The 19309-nt window shown below is 37.8% G+C and overlaps 2 protein-coding genes across 14 annotated transcripts in view; both read left to right on the top strand.

Annotated features, from left to right (window-relative positions):
• hacl1 (2-hydroxyacyl-CoA lyase 1) overlaps positions 1–18775 on the top strand; it is a 76658-nt gene extending 57883 nt beyond the window's left edge. Inside the window, exons 11-19 of one of the 13 annotated variants that reach the window (XR_013818044.1) lie at positions 8678–8761; positions 10161–10262; positions 10399–10553; positions 12593–12751; positions 12908–13015; positions 13930–14116; positions 15493–15576; positions 18136–18161; positions 18463–18561. Coding sequence is in view for 10 of the 13 variants with exons in the window: in XM_079837053.1 (XP_079693179.1) it covers positions 8678–8761; positions 10161–10262; positions 10399–10553; positions 12593–12751; positions 12908–13015; positions 13930–14116; positions 15493–15525 (828 nt within the window). In the remaining 3 variants the exon portion in view is untranslated. Of the gene's footprint in view, positions 1–8677; positions 8762–10160; positions 10263–10398; positions 10554–12592; positions 12752–12907; positions 13016–13929; positions 14117–15492 lie in introns of all 13 variants that reach the window. The other 12 variants (XM_079837053.1, XR_013818042.1, XM_079837049.1 and 9 more) reach the window with 12 other exon arrangements.
• The window catches only part of gtf3c6 (general transcription factor IIIC, polypeptide 6, alpha), a 1355101-nt gene that overhangs the window by 164797 nt on the left and 1170995 nt on the right, over positions 1–19309 (top strand). The window lies entirely within an intron of this gene.

Genomic DNA, 19309 nt, shown 5'->3' with positions numbered 1-19309 from the left:
CACACACACACAGCATACCAGCATAGCCATACAGTTTAAGTTCACCTACACTTTATATTAATAAAAAGGTTTACAGTGCAAATACTGTTGTTGCATATACTGTGCATAAAATTTGAAAACATTTGCAAAAAACACCACTGTATCATTAATTTTTTTTTAAACCTTTAAGTAACCATTTTTTAAACATCTATAAACATTACTTTTACATAGATAGACGGACCAGATATTCCTAACACTTTGGGAATACTTAAGGGTTACTAGTTGGTTTGTAAACTGTCTATAAACATTATCTGGATGGTTATTATAAAGTTGCAACCGATGACTATAATACCTTGTTAAATAGTTAATAAACAGTACCAGTAAAACGTGGGCAGTACCAGTAAAACATGTAAACAGTACCAGTCAAACATGTGGGTTGTCCTGATACTGTACTTCAAAATGTAATAGTGTAAAAATTGCCACAGAATAAAGTAATTGTTCAAGATCTATTGGTAACTCATAAAAATAATGTCATATTTGCATAAACTGTCACTACCGTATATATCCCGACACTAGCACATTAAGATAAGCTATGAAAAAAATCATGTTCCTCTGCCTCTTTCTGGTAAAATAATGTTTATAATAATTGTTAATATAGCATGCTATATTAACTATTCCAGGTTATTTATGCATAGCATAAATAATAGTTAGTAGAGCATGCTATGCCACTTTCATCAAAACCTATTACAAAGCTATAGCAATCTCATGTTATTCCGTCTTTTCGAAAAAAAAGTTGCACTAACTGTTCGTTACAAGCAGCATTTGCCGTCAGGCAGGTAACGATAGCTAACATAAACATATTTTTGCTAGCCTACCTGCTGCAAACTTACACTTTTTTTGTACAAGACAAGTAGAGCTATTTTATCCAGTGTAATTTATCACATACCACTATCTTGTTTTTTCTTATCCTCCTCTTCCTTTCTCTATTTTCTTTTCTGGCTTCCTGAAGCATAAAATTCCGCTTAAAATCCGAAGATTTTGTATTTTGCCGCAGCAGAGATCGCGTGGTTGGCTGGCTGCTGTCAGCGACTTCTGAGAGGGGCCCCTTAAGGGGGATCCCGATAACAGTGTCATTGCACTTTACTGCATTGACTATCAATGGGGCGCTCACACAGTTTGTCGTTTCATTTTATTCTTAACCTGTCGCTGTCTTGGGGCCCCAGGCCAGCTCGAGGCCCCAAGCAATTGCTTGGTTTGCCTGCCTTGTCGCGACGGGCCTGCACACACACACACACACACACACACACACACACACACACACACACACACACACACACACACACACACACACACACACACACACACACACACACACACACACACACACACACACACAGAAAGAGAGTTTAAAAAATAACACAACACTGCCACCCTTTAGTGAGGGGAGGGCAGACAGAGAATAAATATTCAGAAGAAATATATTAAATAAAATAAATATATTGATCTGAAAAATAGTATGATTATTTTAAAGCTATTTGGTTACATTTTAATAAAACATTGTTTTAGTATGTTTTTAAACACACACACATACACGTTGTAATACCAGTGTAATACCCATGTCATTATACAAATTTGTGTCCTCATAAATCACAAACAAGAGAGAGAGAGAGAGTTTTTTTTTATCCTGCTTCAAAACTAATACAATGCTGCCATCTTGTGTTCATTGAGGGGAGAGCAGCAGACAGAGAATTTCTGTTCCCCTTTTTTGTCCTTATTTAATCCCTCGCCATGGAAACACCGTTTGAGATATCCAATATCCGTTCACATTTTAGCATCTTCAGTATCTTTGTTTCATGTTGACCGAGTTTGGTGGAGATTGAATAAAACGCCTACGAGGAGAACGTAAAAACTCAGACCCCGATTTAACCAAAAATTTACCTTCAAACCAAAATATCTGACTTCCTGTTGGTCGGAGCTAATGACTGTAAATTAGAAAGTTGTCCGGCTCGATGAGGTCAATATATATACTGAGTTTGGTGATTGTAGATGAAACTAAGCCCTTCACTTTTGTCAAAAGGTGGCGCTAGAGAGCCCCTCATCCCCGCCCGTTTCTGAGGCTTTGTCCATGTGTACTGACTGACATCTCTGATGTGTGTGTTGAGTTTCAAGCAGTTTCAAGCAATTTCAAGCATGCTAAGAGCCTCAGAACAGCCAAAAGATTATTAAACTTTGACACGTTGCCATGGCAACAGTATTTGAAATTTCAGGAATCCATTTCATACGTCTCTATCTCTCATGTTTTCACATTATACTGATGAAGTTTGAAGTAAATGGGGTGAAAATAAGATGGTGATTCAAAGCATTTTTGAAAGTGACACACTTCCTGCTGCCAGTTGGTGGCGCTATAACTTTGACTCACAAAAGTCATATCCATGTGATCGGCCTCTTACAACGAACACACAGCTGAAGTTTCATCCAAACCAGTCAATGTTTGCACAAGTTAAAACACACTTCCTGTTTCCCTTTTCTCGCCATAAATTCGTTGCATCGCCACGGCCAGACTTTTCGAGATATCAAAAATCCGCTCGCAATTTAGCATCCTGGATATGTTCACTTAATGCTGACCGAGTTTGGCAATGATCGAAACAATGGCCTCGGAGGAGTATATTAAATTCCAGAGCATGCGTTTTCCGAACAACCCATAATAGCTCACTTCCTGTTGGCCTGACACATAACTATGAGCACGAAAGTTGTTTGGCCCGATGAGATCTATATGTGTACCGAGTTTCATACATGTACGTGCAAGTGTGTTTGATATATGGACCAAGTTTTCAGACCCCACTTTAGGGGGCGCTGTCGAGCCCCCCTGCCACGCCCGGGTACCAGCTTCAGCCCGGCTCTGATGGCCGCGCATTCCGACGCCTGTGCGAAGTTTCAAGAGTTTTCGAGCATGTTAAGTGCCCCAAAAGTACCCGAGAAGTCAAAAAAAAAAAAAAAAAAAAAAAAAAAAAAAAAAAAACAAAGAATTAAAGCTGCGAGCAGCGATGACGGGCCCAAGCCGGTGGCACCGCCACGCCGGTGGCATCAGCTTAACTGTGCACGGCAGGCAATATGCATTTAAACAGGAGAATATTTTAGAATCGCTCGAATGTGCCACATTTACCGCAGCAACTGGTGCCACTATCACCACAAGCCACACCCATGATGTAATTTAAATTTAGATTAATTTTAATATCATAGGATAAAATAGATAAAAGTTATATTTTCCTGCTCAAAATTTTGTAAGTCCAGAAGGCCAGTATTTAATTCAAGGTGTTTGTAGTTCTTTTTTACTTATTCACACTAAAGTAGGGATGAAACGGTATGGAAATTTAACATCACGATTATAGTGACCCAAATTATCACGGTTATCAATATTATCACGGTTTTGTTCAAACAAGATGAAAGTGTTCAAAAAGAACAGATGCACACACTTAAAACATTTCAACAAGTTTTATATTTGAAATTAAACAAACAACAAATAACTAAAGCAGCTCTAAGCACTTTTTTAAGCTAGATTCTGTGGGATTTCTTTACTTAATGGCCGTCGTCAATAGCAACGCATAACGCATAAATAATAATAATTTGTCGTAAATATAATCTCTAATATTATCACTGTAAATATATTCTCAATAAATATTCTCATCAGTGTTCAGCTATGATGCATTTAAATCTAGCATATTTTGTGTTAGAGCCCAAACAGTATCCAAGTGAAATAATGCATATCCATATTTCCATATGATTTGACAGTTTATTTTATTAAATATCAAAATGTGTGCATCATACCTGACACCTAGATGAACACTTTACAGTCAGTTTTATGACTGTCATTCTCTTTAAATGCTAGTGAAGTTTGGTAACGTTATACACGTTTCAATGTTGTATGTAACTTTGCAGACGGTCCCTAACTTCGCCAGCGTTATGCCAGTCATATCAGATGCGCTGTGGTTCTGCTGTGTTTTTTTAAACCATTTTACCTAAATCACCAAAATAATAAATGTTATATTTACCCATGGCCTTCCCTGTTATACAGAAATGTAATAGTTATCAAACCTTCCTTAACTGCATAAATAATAAATGAAATATAGATGAATCATCATTAAAGCTACATTTTTCTCTGTTCCCGTTGTTCTTTGATGAACATTAATGACAGGCATCATCAGTGCTCCTGTCTCTTTAAGAACAGCCGCGGATCTCACGCGCTGTCCCGCGTATCTCATTTCCTCACAACTCTTTAAGTTCATTTAAGACGTTATTTAACTAATTTAAGACTCGAATATGAGAATACTCACAATCCTCTGTGTTATGGTTTGTTCAAGAGCAAAAGAGAACTCGATGTGAGCAGGAAACTGACGCGAGTCTATCTATGCGTCGAGTGTGTGTGTGTGTGTGTGTGTGTGTGTGTGTGTGTGTCAGTGTCCCTTGATTAGCTGACATGAGACGCATCCACACAGATAGGACACTGACACACACACACACACACACACACACACACACACACACACACACACACACACACACACACACACACACACACACACACACACACACACACACAGCATACCGCAGCATAGCCATACAGTTTAAGTTCACCCACACTTTATATTAATAAAAAGGTTTACAGTGCAAATACTGTTGTTGCATATACTGTGCATAAAATTTGAAAACATTTGCAAAAAACACCACTGTATCATTAATTTTTTTTTAAACCTTTAAGTAACCATTTTTTAAACATCTATAAACATTACTTTTACATAGATAGACGGACCAGATATTCCTAACACTTTGGGAATACTTAAGGGTTACTAGTTGTTTTGTAAACTGTCTATAAACATTATCTGGATGGTTATTATAAAGTTGCAACCGATGACTATAATACCTTGTTAAATAGTTAATAAACAGTACCAGTAAAACGTGGGCAGTACCAGTAAAACATGTAAACAGTACCAGTCAAACATGTGGGTTGTCCTGATACTGTACTTCAAAATGTAATAGTGTAAAAATTGCCACAGAATAAAGTAATTGTTCAAGATCTATTGGTAACTCATAAAAATAATGTCATATTTGCATAAACTGTCACTACCGTATATATCCCGACACTAGCACATTAAGATAAGCTATGAAAAAAATCATGTTCCTCTGCCTCTTTCTGGTTAAATAATGTTTATAATAATTGTTAATATAGCAAGCTATATTAACTATTCCAGGTTATTTATGCATAGCATAAATAATAGTTAGTAGAGCATGCTATGCCACTTTCATCAAAACATATTACAAAGCTATAGCAATCTCATGTAATTCCGTCTGTTCGAAAAAAAAGTTGCACTAACTGTTCGTTACAAGCAGCATTTGCCGTCAGGCAGGTAACGATAGCTAACATAAACATATTTTTGCTAGCCTACCTGCTGCAAACTTACACTTTTTTTGTACAAGACAAGTAGAGCTATTTTATCCAGTGTAATTTATCACATACCACTATCTTGTTTTTTCTTATCCTCCTCTTCCTTTCTCTTTTTTCTTTTCTGGCTTCCTGAAGCATAAAATTCCGCTTAAAATCCGAAGATTTTGTATTTTGCCGACAGCAGAGATCGCGTGGTTGGCTGGCTGCTGTCAGCGACTACTGAGAGGGGCCCCTTAAGGGGGATCCCGATAACAGTGTCATTGCACTTTACTGCATTGACTATCAATGGGGCGCTCACACAGTTTGTCGTTTCATTTTATTCTTAACCTGTCGCTGTCTTGGGGCCCCAGGCCAGCTCGGGGCCCCAAGCAATTGCTTGGTTTGCCTGCCTTGTCGCGACGGGCCTACACACACACACACACACACACACACACACACACACACACACACACACACACACACACACACACACACACACACACACACACACACACACACACACACACACACACACACACAGAAAGAGAGTTTAAAAAATAACACAACACTGCCACCCTTTAGTGAGGGGAGGGCAGACAGAGAATAAATATTCAGAAGAAATATATTAAATAAAATAAATATATTGATCTGAAAAATAGTATGATTATTTTAAAGCTATTTGGTTACATTTTAATAAAACATTGTTTTAGTATGTTTTTAAACACACACACATACACGTTGTAATACCAGAGTAATACCCATGTCATTATACAAATTTGTGTCCTCATAAATCACATAAACAAGAGAGAGAGAGAGAGAGAGAAACAAGTTTTTTTTTTTATCCTGCTTCAAAACTAATACAATGCTGCCATCTTGTGTTCATTGAGGGGAGAGCAGCACAGACAGATACAGAATTGATTATTTAAAAAAATATTTAAAATAAATATATATATTCATCTGAAAAATAGTATAGTCATTTTAAATTAATCTAAGTTCAATTACCAAACATACAATCTTAATTTAATTTAAATCAAAATATTATTTTACAAGATATGAGACAATTTCTGTTCCCCTTTTTTTGTCCTTATTTAATCCCTCGCCATGGCAACACCGTTTGAGATATCCAATATTCGTTCGCATTTTAGCATCTTCCGTATCTTTGTTTCATGTTGACCGAGTTTGGTGGAGATTGAATAAATCGCCTACGAGGAGAACGTAAAAACTCAGACCCTGAATTACATAAATATTCACCTTCAAACCAAAATATCTGACTTCCTGTTGGTCGGAGCTAATGACTGTAAATTAGAAAGTTGTCCGGCTCGAAGAGAACAATATATGTACCGAGTTTGGTGACTGAAGATAAAACTAACCCCCCCACTTTTGTCAAAAGGTGGCGCTAGAGAGGCCCTCATCCCCGCCCATTTCTGATGCTTTGCCAATGTGTACTGACTGACATCTCTGATGTGTGTGTTGAGTTTCAAGCAGTTTCAAGCAATTTCAAGCATGCTAAGAGTCTCAAAACAGCCAAAAGATTATTAAACTTTGACACGTTGCCATGGCAACAGTATTTGAAATTTCAGGAATCCATTTCATACGTCTCTATCTGTCATGTTTTCACAGTATACTGATGAAGTTTGAAGTAAATGGGGTGAAAATAAGATGGTGATTCAAAGCATTTTTGAAAGTGACACACTTCCTGCTGCCAGTTGGTGGCGCTATAACTTTGACTCACAAAAGTCATATCCATGTGATCGGCCTCTTACAACGAACACACAGCTGAAGTTTCATCCAAATCAGTCAATGTTTGCTGACGTTATAACACACTTCCTGTTTCCCTTTTCTCGCCATAAATTCGTTGCTTCGCCACGGCCAAACCATTTGAGATATCAAAAATCCGCTCGCAATTTAGCATCCTGGATATGTTCTCTTCATGCTGACCGAGTTTGGCAATGATCGAAACAATGGCCTCGGAGGAGTATATTAAATTCCAGAGCATGCGTTTTCCGAACAACCCATAATAGCTCACTTCCTGTAGGGCTGACGCATAACTTAGAGCACGAAAGTTGTTCGGCCTGATGAGGTCTATATGTGTACCGAGTTTCATACATGTACGTGCAAGTGTGTTTGATATATGGACCAAGTTTTCAGACCCCACTTTAGGGGGCGCTGTCGAGCCCCCCTGCCACGCCCGGGTACCAGCTTCAGCCCGGCTCTGATGGCCGCGCATTCCGACGCCTGTGCGAAGTTTCAAGAGTTTTCGAGCATGTTAAGTGCCCCAAAAGTACCCGAGAAGTCGAAAAAAAAAATAAAAAAAAATAAAATAAAAAAAACAAAGAATAATCCTTAGGGGAACAATAGGGCTCTGCGCCCTTTGGGCTTGGGCCCTAATAATCTGAGGAAGAACAATAGGGCTCTGCGCCCTTTCAGGGCTTGGGCCCTAATAATAATAAGAAACAGAGGAAGAACAATAGGGCTCTGCGCCCTTTGGGCTTGGGCCCTAATAATAATAAGAAACAGAGGAAGAACAATAGGGCTCTGCGCCCTTTCAGGGCTTGGGCCCTAATAAGAAACAGAGGAAGAACAATAGGGCTCTGCGCCCTTTCAGGGCTTGGGCCCTAATAAAGAAAGGGTATTGCAATAAAAAAAAAACTTTCTGTTCCTGTCGCCCAAGAATAGAATAGAAAAAAAACTGATGTGACTAGCCATCAGAACCGAACCGAACTGAAAACCGTGGTTAAAAACCGAGGTATGTATTGAACCGTGAACTAACTGTATTCATGCATCCATAATCAGAATTATGATGCGTTTTATGTACCACGCTTTACAACGCCAGACACATAACGGTAATTGATATGACTAGCCTTTGGCTTGACTACATTATCAAACAGCTAATAATGTGTTACTAATGTTACACAAACCATGTTCCCAGTCACCATTTTAGAGTCTGACAGCTGCCTTCTGAAAATCAGCATCTGATTTAGATTCTACTTAGAAACGCTTTGAACATAGAAAGTCAGTGGAGTAAAGCCCTGCCGCACGTTGACGGATTGATTACATGTTTGTGATGGTAGGAAACAGGGGAGACTGTTATTGGTACACTGCAGTTTTAAGGAGAAAATACTCAGCAATGCTGTTGACTGATGAATTTACATATGGTTTGTGTTAAAGCATATTAAAATACCACATAGACATATATAAACAACATTAAACACTTGATTTTCACCACAGGGAGTCTTTAAGATGACTAAATGATCTTCAGTTTATTTTGAATTTGTTCAGGTGGATCTGTGTGCTGAGGAGTTGAGTAATAATGTGAGAGCCTCATCTGCTCTACTTGGAGACATAAGGGCTGTGGTCAGCCAGGTAAATTACAGGATCACCTCAGTCATCTTGCATAAAACACATTTTTAGGTTTTGCACCCTTATCTGCATCATAACATCCCACACTCTCAGAAAAATGGTACAAAAAAGTACCAAAAGTGACCAAAAGTATACATATTAGTACCTAAATGGTGCATATTAGAACCTTTTTAAAGGGTACATTTTCTGAGAGTATATGTTCTATAGACTCTGTGAGAGACAAATCCAGTATGTTTTGTTCCATTTATTTACTTTTAGTTTGACTTTTAATGTTACACAAATGTCTTTTGCAAAAATGTCTAATTTAATTTATTTTCTCTGACCCTTAGTATTAAATCGTTTAGCAATTTTTTTTAATACATTTAAGGCTTCTCTATATAAATCACCTCTGTTTTTATTGGTTAAAGTCTTTCCCTGTGAAATGAGGAACAGTTTGTCCACTATTACAGAATACTAAATCAGTGTTGATAGGTATAAATGGATGGTCATATCTGTTGATGTGCTAATTTTTGCAGTTTAACCTGTTAACTGTCACTGGCCCACCGGTGGGCCCATTTGCCACTGCATGTTTAAAACAATTATGTCCTATATTTATCCTGATCTAATGTTGACAAACTATATATCATTCGAAAGCTTACGAACTCAAGATTCATCCTGTGAAAACCATTTTGAGATCAGATTTTGCGTTCCCATGGAAACGGTACTCTAAATTCTTCTAGCGGCTCCTCCACTAGTGGGCGTCGTCATGTTTCATATTACAACATTTATTTAAAAAACAAACTTTTCTAATCTTGACAAAACACAAATCGTCGGAAAGGTCTCACGGTTCTATATCTGCCCACTGTTTTGTGATATTTGGACAAAAATATATACATTTGTTACAGGAGAGTGCGTAAAAAAAATCTATGGAATTTCAATGACACCCGGTGGCTATTTGTGGAACAGCGCCTAAATAAAATCTCATGCGAACTTCAATTTTTGTGGTATCAACTTCAAATTTGGAACACAAATTGGTTAGACATTTGGCTTTTATGTGATAATAATTTTAGAGTACAAAATATTTCGTAACATATATATTTTACATCAAATGTAAAATATTTAGTACAGTACATTTGTTATACAGTAAATTTAAACTTTCATAACTATTTCATACTTTCATGTTTTGAAGTGTTTTCACTTGAGCCATAATCTGCTGACTGTCTTCTTTAAAATGAGACGTAAATGTCCAAACGTATGTCTATATTCAAAAGCATTCTTGAATTGCAACCATTTAAGTTTGGATAGTGCATTTTCATGTATATTTTCAAAAAGGGGGGTGACAGTTAATATGGTGGAAAACATATGTAAAAGCATGTTTTCCATTAAATGGCCCCTTAAATCTCTTTTTCTACTTGGTTTAAAGCTGTTGGAGACTGTAAGGTCAGAGTCCTGGGGATTTCGTTCTGATTCACAATGGTGGGCGGCACTGAGGGACAAAATTACTGCCAACGCTCAGATATCAAAGGTGAACTTTTGTGCCAGTAACATACTTGATGAACAATGAAAATTGCTTTTAATTGATCATTCAGCTTTCTGTAAACTTGTCAATGTGAATTGAGCCTTTATAGTATTAGATGAACCATTTTAATTGTGTCCCACAGACTCTTGCTCTCCAGTCCACTTTGCCCATGAACTACTACACAGCGTTTCACCATATTTCTGAGCTCCTGCCCAAAGACTGCGTCATAGTGAGTGAGGGAGCGAACACGATGGACATCAGCCGTACCATGCTGCTCAATCACCTCCCACGACACAGGTGAGAGACATTTTCTGCCCCTCTGTTCACAGCTGGACAACAGTCAAGTCAACTTTATTTATATAGCGCTTTTTACAATGCAGATTGTTTCAAAGCAATGAAAGATAATGCAACAGAATTTGATTCGGCTGTACAGCCGCTCTGGAGAAAACGTTGATGTCATCTAGCTCATTTCAATTATCATACAGTGACAATGTGGGCAGATCAGTTATTTAGTTGATGTATTTAATTTAGTTTAGTAATTCAATTTATTTGGATATTAATTTGAAAATTTAGTGTCCCCAACTGAGCAAGCCAAGCCAAAGGCGACAGTGGCAAGGAACCAAAACTCCATCAGGAGCATAATGGAGAAAAATAAACCTTGGGAGAAACCAGGCTCAGTCGGGGTGCCAGTTCTCCTCTGGCCAATGAACAAACAGTGTATGATGATTATTCTGGCAACTTTACAGGTCAGAAGTCATATTAGATCGGAATATTCGAAAGATTGGAGTCATCACGCTGGAGACAGTTTATTGAGGATGACCTGTCGATTAAACAATTATTAAATAGGAATATTCGAAAGATCGGAGTCATCATGCCGGAGACGGTTTATTGAGGATGACATGTCGATTAAACAATTATTGAATAGGAATATTCGAAAAATCGGAGTCAAGAGATGATACTCTCTTTATTTCAGTTTATCCCTAGATCAGTATTCACTTGTGAAATGGTTCAACAGTGAATCATTCTTCATGAATTTTAAGAAAAAATAATGTGCTCTGATTGTCATGACAAAGGCAAATTTTAAGATGCTCTGATGTGACATTTCAAATAAGGAAATAGTTTGTGTGTGATGAGGGGGGTACAACCCTCCCCAATATTTATAGCCTTCCATGATTAATGGATTTATATACATCACGCATTCAGAGCTTTTATAAGCACTAAGTTCCCGTACGAACTAAATGGACCAGTTATCTGTGCAATACGACTGAAGCCCGGTTTATAATTGTGCGTGAGTGACACACGAATCACCGTATACTCTGCGCTCGTTCACCAGCGCGCTCCAAAAGTGTGATAAGATTTGCGCGAGCAGTTCATATCGTGAAACTGCTGAGAAAATACGAATTCTATTGAGAATTTATTGCTTTAAAACGCTATGGAGAAAGTCGAACGTGACCTAGAACAGCCACATTAACTAAAAAGACTGATGAAAAGAGTTGTAACTATAGTTTCTAAACATGTATGTTGCTATTTTTCATAACATTGGCCTTCGCATTGTACTGAGGAGTCACCAATGGTCTTACCTTCTTATTGTAACAAATGCTCTAGTTAAACAATTACAAGAACCTCATTACTTTTTCATAAGGCCAAGTACACTTTAGAATCCAGAGGACCTTCTTGAATTAAAAAATGTAAAATGTGTTCAGCTAATAGTGACATATATTAGGTAAACCTGGCTTTCAGATATTCCAAAAGATGACAGAAAATGAATATTTTCAATAAGAAGGTACAGTTAGTTTGACCTATCATAGCACTTTAATTTAGATCAAATTCTGTCAAACTAGTAAGTTTTTAGGTGCTTAAATAAAATACAAATACATCACATCCTATAAACAAATAATTGTTAACTAGGCTATTACTTTTTGTGTGGATGATACCACAAAAGACCATTTTGCAAAATTAAACAAACAAATAAATAAATCTCATGAGGGAGCATGCCCCGGGACCCCGCTAAACGGTTTACACTTCAACCCCCCCAATGTTCAAACCAAAACAACTTTTGTTAGTTTAGATCACAAGAACCGCTTTTTGTGTTTGCATCATAAAAAACAACTTCTGTTTGGATCATGAGAAAACAACTTTTGTGATATTTAGATCACAGGAATAACAAAACAGACTACACATTTTTCATTTTAGCCGTATGACATATTGACTCCTTAAGGTTTCTTAGGTATTTTTCTGGGAGGGAAATTTAAAGAATGCACAGACTAGGTAGCTTTATTAAATGTTGAGTTCTACTGTAATGTTGTCCAGAGCAGTAATCTGATTGTCTTGGACAGGTTAGATGCAGGCACATTTGGCACTATGGGGGTGGGTCCAGGCTTTGCCATCGCCGCAGCAGTTTTGGAGCAGACGCAGAAGAGCGCTCAGAGAGTGGTGTGTGTAGAGGGAGACAGCGCTTTCGGTTTCTCTGGCATGGAGGTGGAGACCATGTGCAGGTGAATTACACATCATGATGCATCATTCTAATCATTATTTATCGAAGATATGGAGCGCCACCTACAGGACGTTTGTGTGATGTGCATACTTTTAGAATGGTTCTGTTTGCTCTGTCTCACTATAATTGTGAAATACTCACTTTTAATTCTGAATAGGTATAAACTGCCCATAATCATCATAGTAATCAACAACAATGGCATCTACAGTGGAGTGGATCCAGAAACATGGAAAGAGATGGAACAGATGGGAGACATGACCACCATGTGAGTACTGAGCCTAAGGAAAATTCTGGGTTCCTTTTAAAGCAGAGGTGCCTGCATTTTTTTACTACGAAGGGTCACTTGATCAAGGGCTATGGACTGTGGCTGTGGAAGTAAATGTTATATTATATAATATTAATTTACATTCTCTACATTTCAGTGCAAATAAAAAATAACAAATCAATTAGAAATTATGATTTTCTTCAATGGCTTGTTTAAAATAGTTAAGTAAAATCAAAGGTCATTGGGGGTCAACTTTGTCCTGTGGACCCTGGTTTGGGCACCTCTGTTCTAGAGGGTTTATTAAAATGATTTAATATCAGCCGATAACCATATGATTATGACTATATTGTGAATCCCTAGTTCCTGCCTCTGCTTTTGATATCCTCCTTCTCCGTCGTTCATATGTTTAGTCAGACAGGATTTGTTCCTCATTTTTAAAAATAGATGGTGATGTAAATTTTGCGAATTTATATCTATCAAATTCAGACTTTATATCTTACAATAAGGAGGAAAAAAAGACAGAAATGTGAGATATAAACTCACAATTGCTAGAAAAAAAGTCTAAATTGTGAGATAAAATGTTGCGATTACTTTTTTATATGTTTTTATTCCATAGCGGAAACAAGCTTCCATAAAAATGTGTGCAGCACCACGACTTATCCTGGACTAAGATAGAATGAAGATAATACAAATTTGTTGGGATAGATAGATAGATGGCTGAAATGTGTTCAAAATGTTTGACGGCTTATTTTAATACCTAATGGGGCCTGATAGCCAATAAGTTTATTGTAAAAAATGTTTTTTATTTAGTTAATTTAGTTCAATTGCTGTCAATAAGCTTAATTTCTATTGAACCCAGCAGATATCAAATGCTGGTTATAAGACTGACCTGTGTGTGTGTGTGTGTGTCTTAGTGCTCCTCCGGTGACCCTGCTACCAGAGGCACGGTACGAGCAGGTGATGAGTGCATTTGGGGGTTGTGGGTATCTGGTTCGAGCGGTGGAGGAACTCCGCAGTGCACTACAGGAGAGTCTGAAAAATACAGAGATGCCCAGCCTCATCAATGTACTTATAGACCCGGCCTCAGACCGCAAACAACAGGTACTGCACACACACCCAGTCTTACATTTTAGTTAAATCAGTTGAAATATCATTAAGAAAGGAATAATTGAGGCAGCAGAGTGGGCATTACACCTCAGGTGTTTGTCCCAGGAACTCTTTTTTTTCCCCCCAGACCTGCTGCTGTGTATATTTGAATAGCAAATTAATCTTACTGCACACAACAGACTTTTAGGTTGAAATAGAATGCTGCGTGAGCTCAACCAATCAGCATGTTCAGCGCCCAAGTCCCACCCCCGAAAGTTCCGGAACTTTGAAAAAGTACTACCTTGCAAACAGGGCCGTTGTGAGGGGGAAATCTTTACCCGGAACTTTATTTAGACCCCGGTTCCTGTGGTTGAAACACACCGGCTGAATCCGAAATTGAGATGTTTGAGGGGACAGCCATTTGTCGTGGTGTCTAAAGATATTTTAGTTGAAATCTGATGGCTCTGAAAGGCCTCCATTGGCACAATGCACGGTTCACTCTCAAGACCCTTAAAAGGTACTAAAGACGTCGTTACAAAGTCCATCTCACTACAGTGGTTCTACAATAACTTTATGAATCGGCGAGAATAGTTTTTGTGTGCAAAAAAACCCTAAATAACGACTTTTATAGTGATGACGATTTCAAAACAAGGCATCATGAAGCTTCGAAGCGTTATGAATCACTGAGTCGAATCATGATTCGGATCGCGTGTCAAACCGCCAAACTGCTGAAATTTGGCGACATAACATTGAACGTGACTGACTGAACTACTTTAGCTGTGTGTTTCCCTGAAAATAATTGCACAGCTTAGAACGTTCATCAACCAATTGGATTCAAGCATTTAACAGCCCAATAGTATAACAATTGATATAAAACACAACTCGGTTGTATATTCTTACACAGGAAAACCACTGAATTAAAGTCATTGGCAATGGGGTATTGTGGTGTTGTTGGACCTTTGACATGTACAGCATGCCTGTTAAGTTTTCATAACATCACAAGGCCTGTTGTAACCTTAAATTTCAACACTAACACACTCTTTTTTTTTTATCCCTCTCCCCCTCTCACATACACAGACCTTATTTCTGACCTTTCTATTCTTGAAAGTTATGAGACCTCATTATTGAAAGTTGTGACCTTCTTTGTTGTGCTGGGTGTATCCTGGCAACCACACGCAGACGTATTGAAGGATTGGGTGTCATAGCGAGCTGGAACACTCAAACTCTCTCACACTGACACTCAAAGGGCTTCCCCAACGATGAATGGAAACTTTCTAGTGTTACAAAAGCATTTAGAAGTTAACAGGATCCACTTCAGTGGAGTTTATTCATGTGTAAACTTTTGTTGTCTTTAATGTTCATATCATAATGAGACTGTGTTTATCTCCTAGGAGTTTCCCTGGCTGACACGGTCAAATCTTTAAAAGCTGACAGAGGTATCGGATGTCGGATCACACTTTCTTACACTACATTTGGTAATTTTTCTGTAGGTGGCACCATTTCCTATAAAAAGAACCGAATGTATCATTTTACATGATCGCAGTCTTTAATGACTGAAATTAATGTCCATAGATTCCAGTTCTTTCTGTAAATACTTAAAAGAAATAGTTCACCCCAAAAGGAAAAATTCTGTTATCATTTACCTCATGTCGTTCCAAATCTGTTTGATTTTATGTTTCTTGTGGAGCCCTAAGATTTTCCAGCAGCTCTTTCTATACAATCCAAGAAATGAGTTCCATCGTTCTGAAGTCAATGTTTTTTTTTTTATGGGTTTTTGGTTAAATGTCTGAAATAAGGTCTGTGGTTAAAACAAGCTCAATATACAATTTTATTCTAGAACATATACCTGACTCATGCTCTCACTCTATACTCATGCTCTTGCAAACTATATTTTAACTCAAACTTTCCAACTTTCCAATTTCCAGATTTTAAATAAAGACTGAAAGAGTTTGGGGATGGTGATGTTGAAGTCATGTGGCTGTGGTGTAGTTAATTTAAAGGGATAGTTCACCCAACATTTTTAATTCTGTCATCATTTACTCAAGTTGTTCCAACCCTGTATGAATTTCTTTGTTCTGCTGAACTCAAAAGAAGATATTTTAAAGAATGTTGGTAACCAGACATTTGACGGTAGCCATTGACTTTCATCCATAGTAGGAAAAAAATACTATGGAAGTCAATGGTGCCCTGCAATTCTTTAGTTACTGACATTCTTTAAAATATCTTCTTTTGTGTTCAACAGAAGAAATAAACTCTTACAAGTTTGGAACAACTTGAGGAAATGATGACAAAATTTTCCAAGTTTGGGTGAACTATCCCTTTAAAGCCTAAATTTAGCTTTTTATTGCTGCTGATTGTATTTAGGCTTCAAAATGATGTACGAAATATATGTAAGAATTATAAACTTGTTCACAAAGCATATTTTCTGCCATAATCCAAAAAACAATTTAAAAAGTCCTATTGACTTTTTTGTCGAGGGAACCAGGGTGATGCTACAGAACATTACAGGTTGGCATACAAAAAAAATGTCATCCCTTCAGTACTTTATAGTGACCATGTCTGTCAAACTCAGAAGAAAAAGCACAATAAAAGTGATTCATATGATTTATGCAAGTCTTCTAAAGTTATACTACAGTTTTATGTGAGGAATAAGCTCAAATTTAAGTCATTATTCACTGATAATATTCACGTCTTGCATCTAGACCACATATTCCTTTTTATAGCTTCACAGTCGTGGTCACTAGGAACTATGAACTGTCATTCTATAAAAGAGCAGTAGGAAAATATATTTTTTGGGTAACACTTTACAATAAGGTTTCATGACTAACATGAACTAACCATGAGGAATAATTTTTTTACTGTGTTTGTTCATCTTTGTTAACGTTAATTAATGCACTGTGAACTAACACGAACAGCTGTATGTTTATATTAACTAATGTTAACAAGATTTTAATAATGTATTGGTAAATGTTGAAATTAACATTAACAAAGATAAATAAATGCTTTATTAGTGCAGTTCATTTTAACTAATGTAGCTAACTAATGTTAAAGGTGTCATGAACTGGCTTTTTTTTAATGCTGTTGTCTGATGACGTTTTGACGTTATGACGTTTGTGTGGTTTTTACATTCAAAAACATCATAATGAATAAGTAATAGGCTATTTTCTGCCTTGGTTTCGAGGCTCTCTGAAAAACACTCGGATTTGATGGGCGTGCCGCACTGAACACTTGGAAGTAAACGCCCACGGCTAGGATTGGATAAGATTCGCATATTTAATTAGCTTCAGCTACCGTCAGTCCATATGGGTATCGTCTGGGGAAATGCTCCGAGGACTCGCAAAATATCAAACAAACACAGTGATTAAATCACACACACACACACACACTCTCGCGGACATACACACACACTCACTCACGCGGACACACACACACACACACACACACACACACACACACGCGCACTCACTCACTCGCGCGGACACAACACACACTCACTCACTCACGTCACGCGGACACCCACACTTGCACGGACGCGGAGTCACACACACTCGCGCCTTGCCCATAACGTTACAAGTCCGATCACGAGTGAACCAATAACACCTTCTCCACCCTGTGACAGCGTGCTTAGGTATGTAATCAATAGATTTAAAACGATCTGTAATGTTATGCAAAACTATCACATATATAAAAAAAACATGTTTTAGCCTACTCACATGAGTGTGTGTTCAGAAGGAAGCTTATGCAGGGACGATCCTTAGCTCATGAGTCGGTGGGCGGGGCTACAGAAGCATATTTATCTGTAGAGGCGGCGTCTAGGTCCTGTTACGTAAGAGGACTCGTTTTCTGGGCCTGGTGTCAATAAAAGCTTTTCTTTGACTAACAAGGAAGTTTTCAGCTCTGAAACTTACAGGATATTCTTATATTACCATGACCTTTTATATATCAAAAGCTCAAGGGAAAGTTAATTTCTCAGTTCATCAGCCCTTTAACTAATGAACCTTATTGTAAAGTGTTACCGTTTTTTGTTCCACCAGAGAAAGAAGTTTGGAATGACATGAGGGTGAGTAAATGATGACCAAATTTTTGGGTGAACTTTTCCTTTTTAAAGAGAGAATGCTTCATAATAATGTCAAATAACAAATTAAGTGACATTTCGCTAGTTAATACAATGTATGTTTGAATTTTTTTTCATTCCCACTGTATATTTGGAGTATTTTAACCTCTGATCTCAGGTCAGTGTTGTGTGCACTGCTCCTGAGGGCTTCTGTTTAAGCTCATCTCAGTCTCTGGTTAATTGAGGTCTTCCAGCCCTCATCTTCTGCTCTTTCATAAGGTATCATTACTGTTGTGCTTTATCACAGAGTGAGAGAGCTTCTCCTCCTCTGCCTTGGCGGCAGATCACACCATTTTCACATTTCCAGGTGTGGAAATGTTCCCAACAATTTTACAGCATATAAAAGACTTATTAAAAGAACAATTTTCACAGCCAAATGTGTAAAGGTGAGAATGTTCACATTATAAAAGCCTTGTAATTTTGCTAATCATTGTTATTGTATAAAAAAGTAGTGATTTAAAAATATTTTTTCTAATAACTTGTGATAAGAAACAATGAATGTAATTGGATGTTCTTTGAAAGATTTTGTTGGAAAATTAAAACGCGATTTATAAGAAGTCATATCTGCCTGTCTTTCTGTCCATCTCCCTGCCTGTCTGTCTCCTTTGTTCTGCACTTTGTCTGATTGGAGGCGTTTACAGACTGCATCTCCCATCAGGCTTTTAAGCGGCCCTCTTCATAATTGCTCTGTCATTAATTCTGAGGGAAAGTAAAGGCGGCAATAAATTGTGAGAAGCGGTGGTCGATAAGTCTGGAAAAAAAGGACACAGAGAGGGAGGGTGAGATAGACGAGGGGGTCTGGAAAACATCTGTGATATTCCACTACAGAGCAAGCAGGCTAATTCTGTCATTTTATGCATGTGTGTGCATCACATGCCAGTGGCGACCCGTCTCAGATTTAAGTCCTTGTGTCGAACATTATAGATGCTCAAACCAAGCCCAATAGGTTTGACTTTTCAACCTACAAACTTGAGATAATATATAAATGAATGGTAGTAGTTCAACTTGCATGACACCTTGTCACTTCAATGTTGTTTCTATCCATTCTGTTTTGTTTTCTCTGTCCATTTGAGGCAGGGGAAACAAAGGCAGCG

The sequence above is a fragment of the Gobio gobio genome, assembly GCF_949357685.1.
Source record: "Gobio gobio genome assembly, chromosome: 15".
NCBI lineage: Eukaryota > Metazoa > Chordata > Actinopteri > Cypriniformes > Gobionidae > Gobio > Gobio gobio.
The sequence above is the reverse complement of the archived record's forward strand: the minus strand, read 5'-3'. Positions and strand labels throughout refer to the sequence as shown.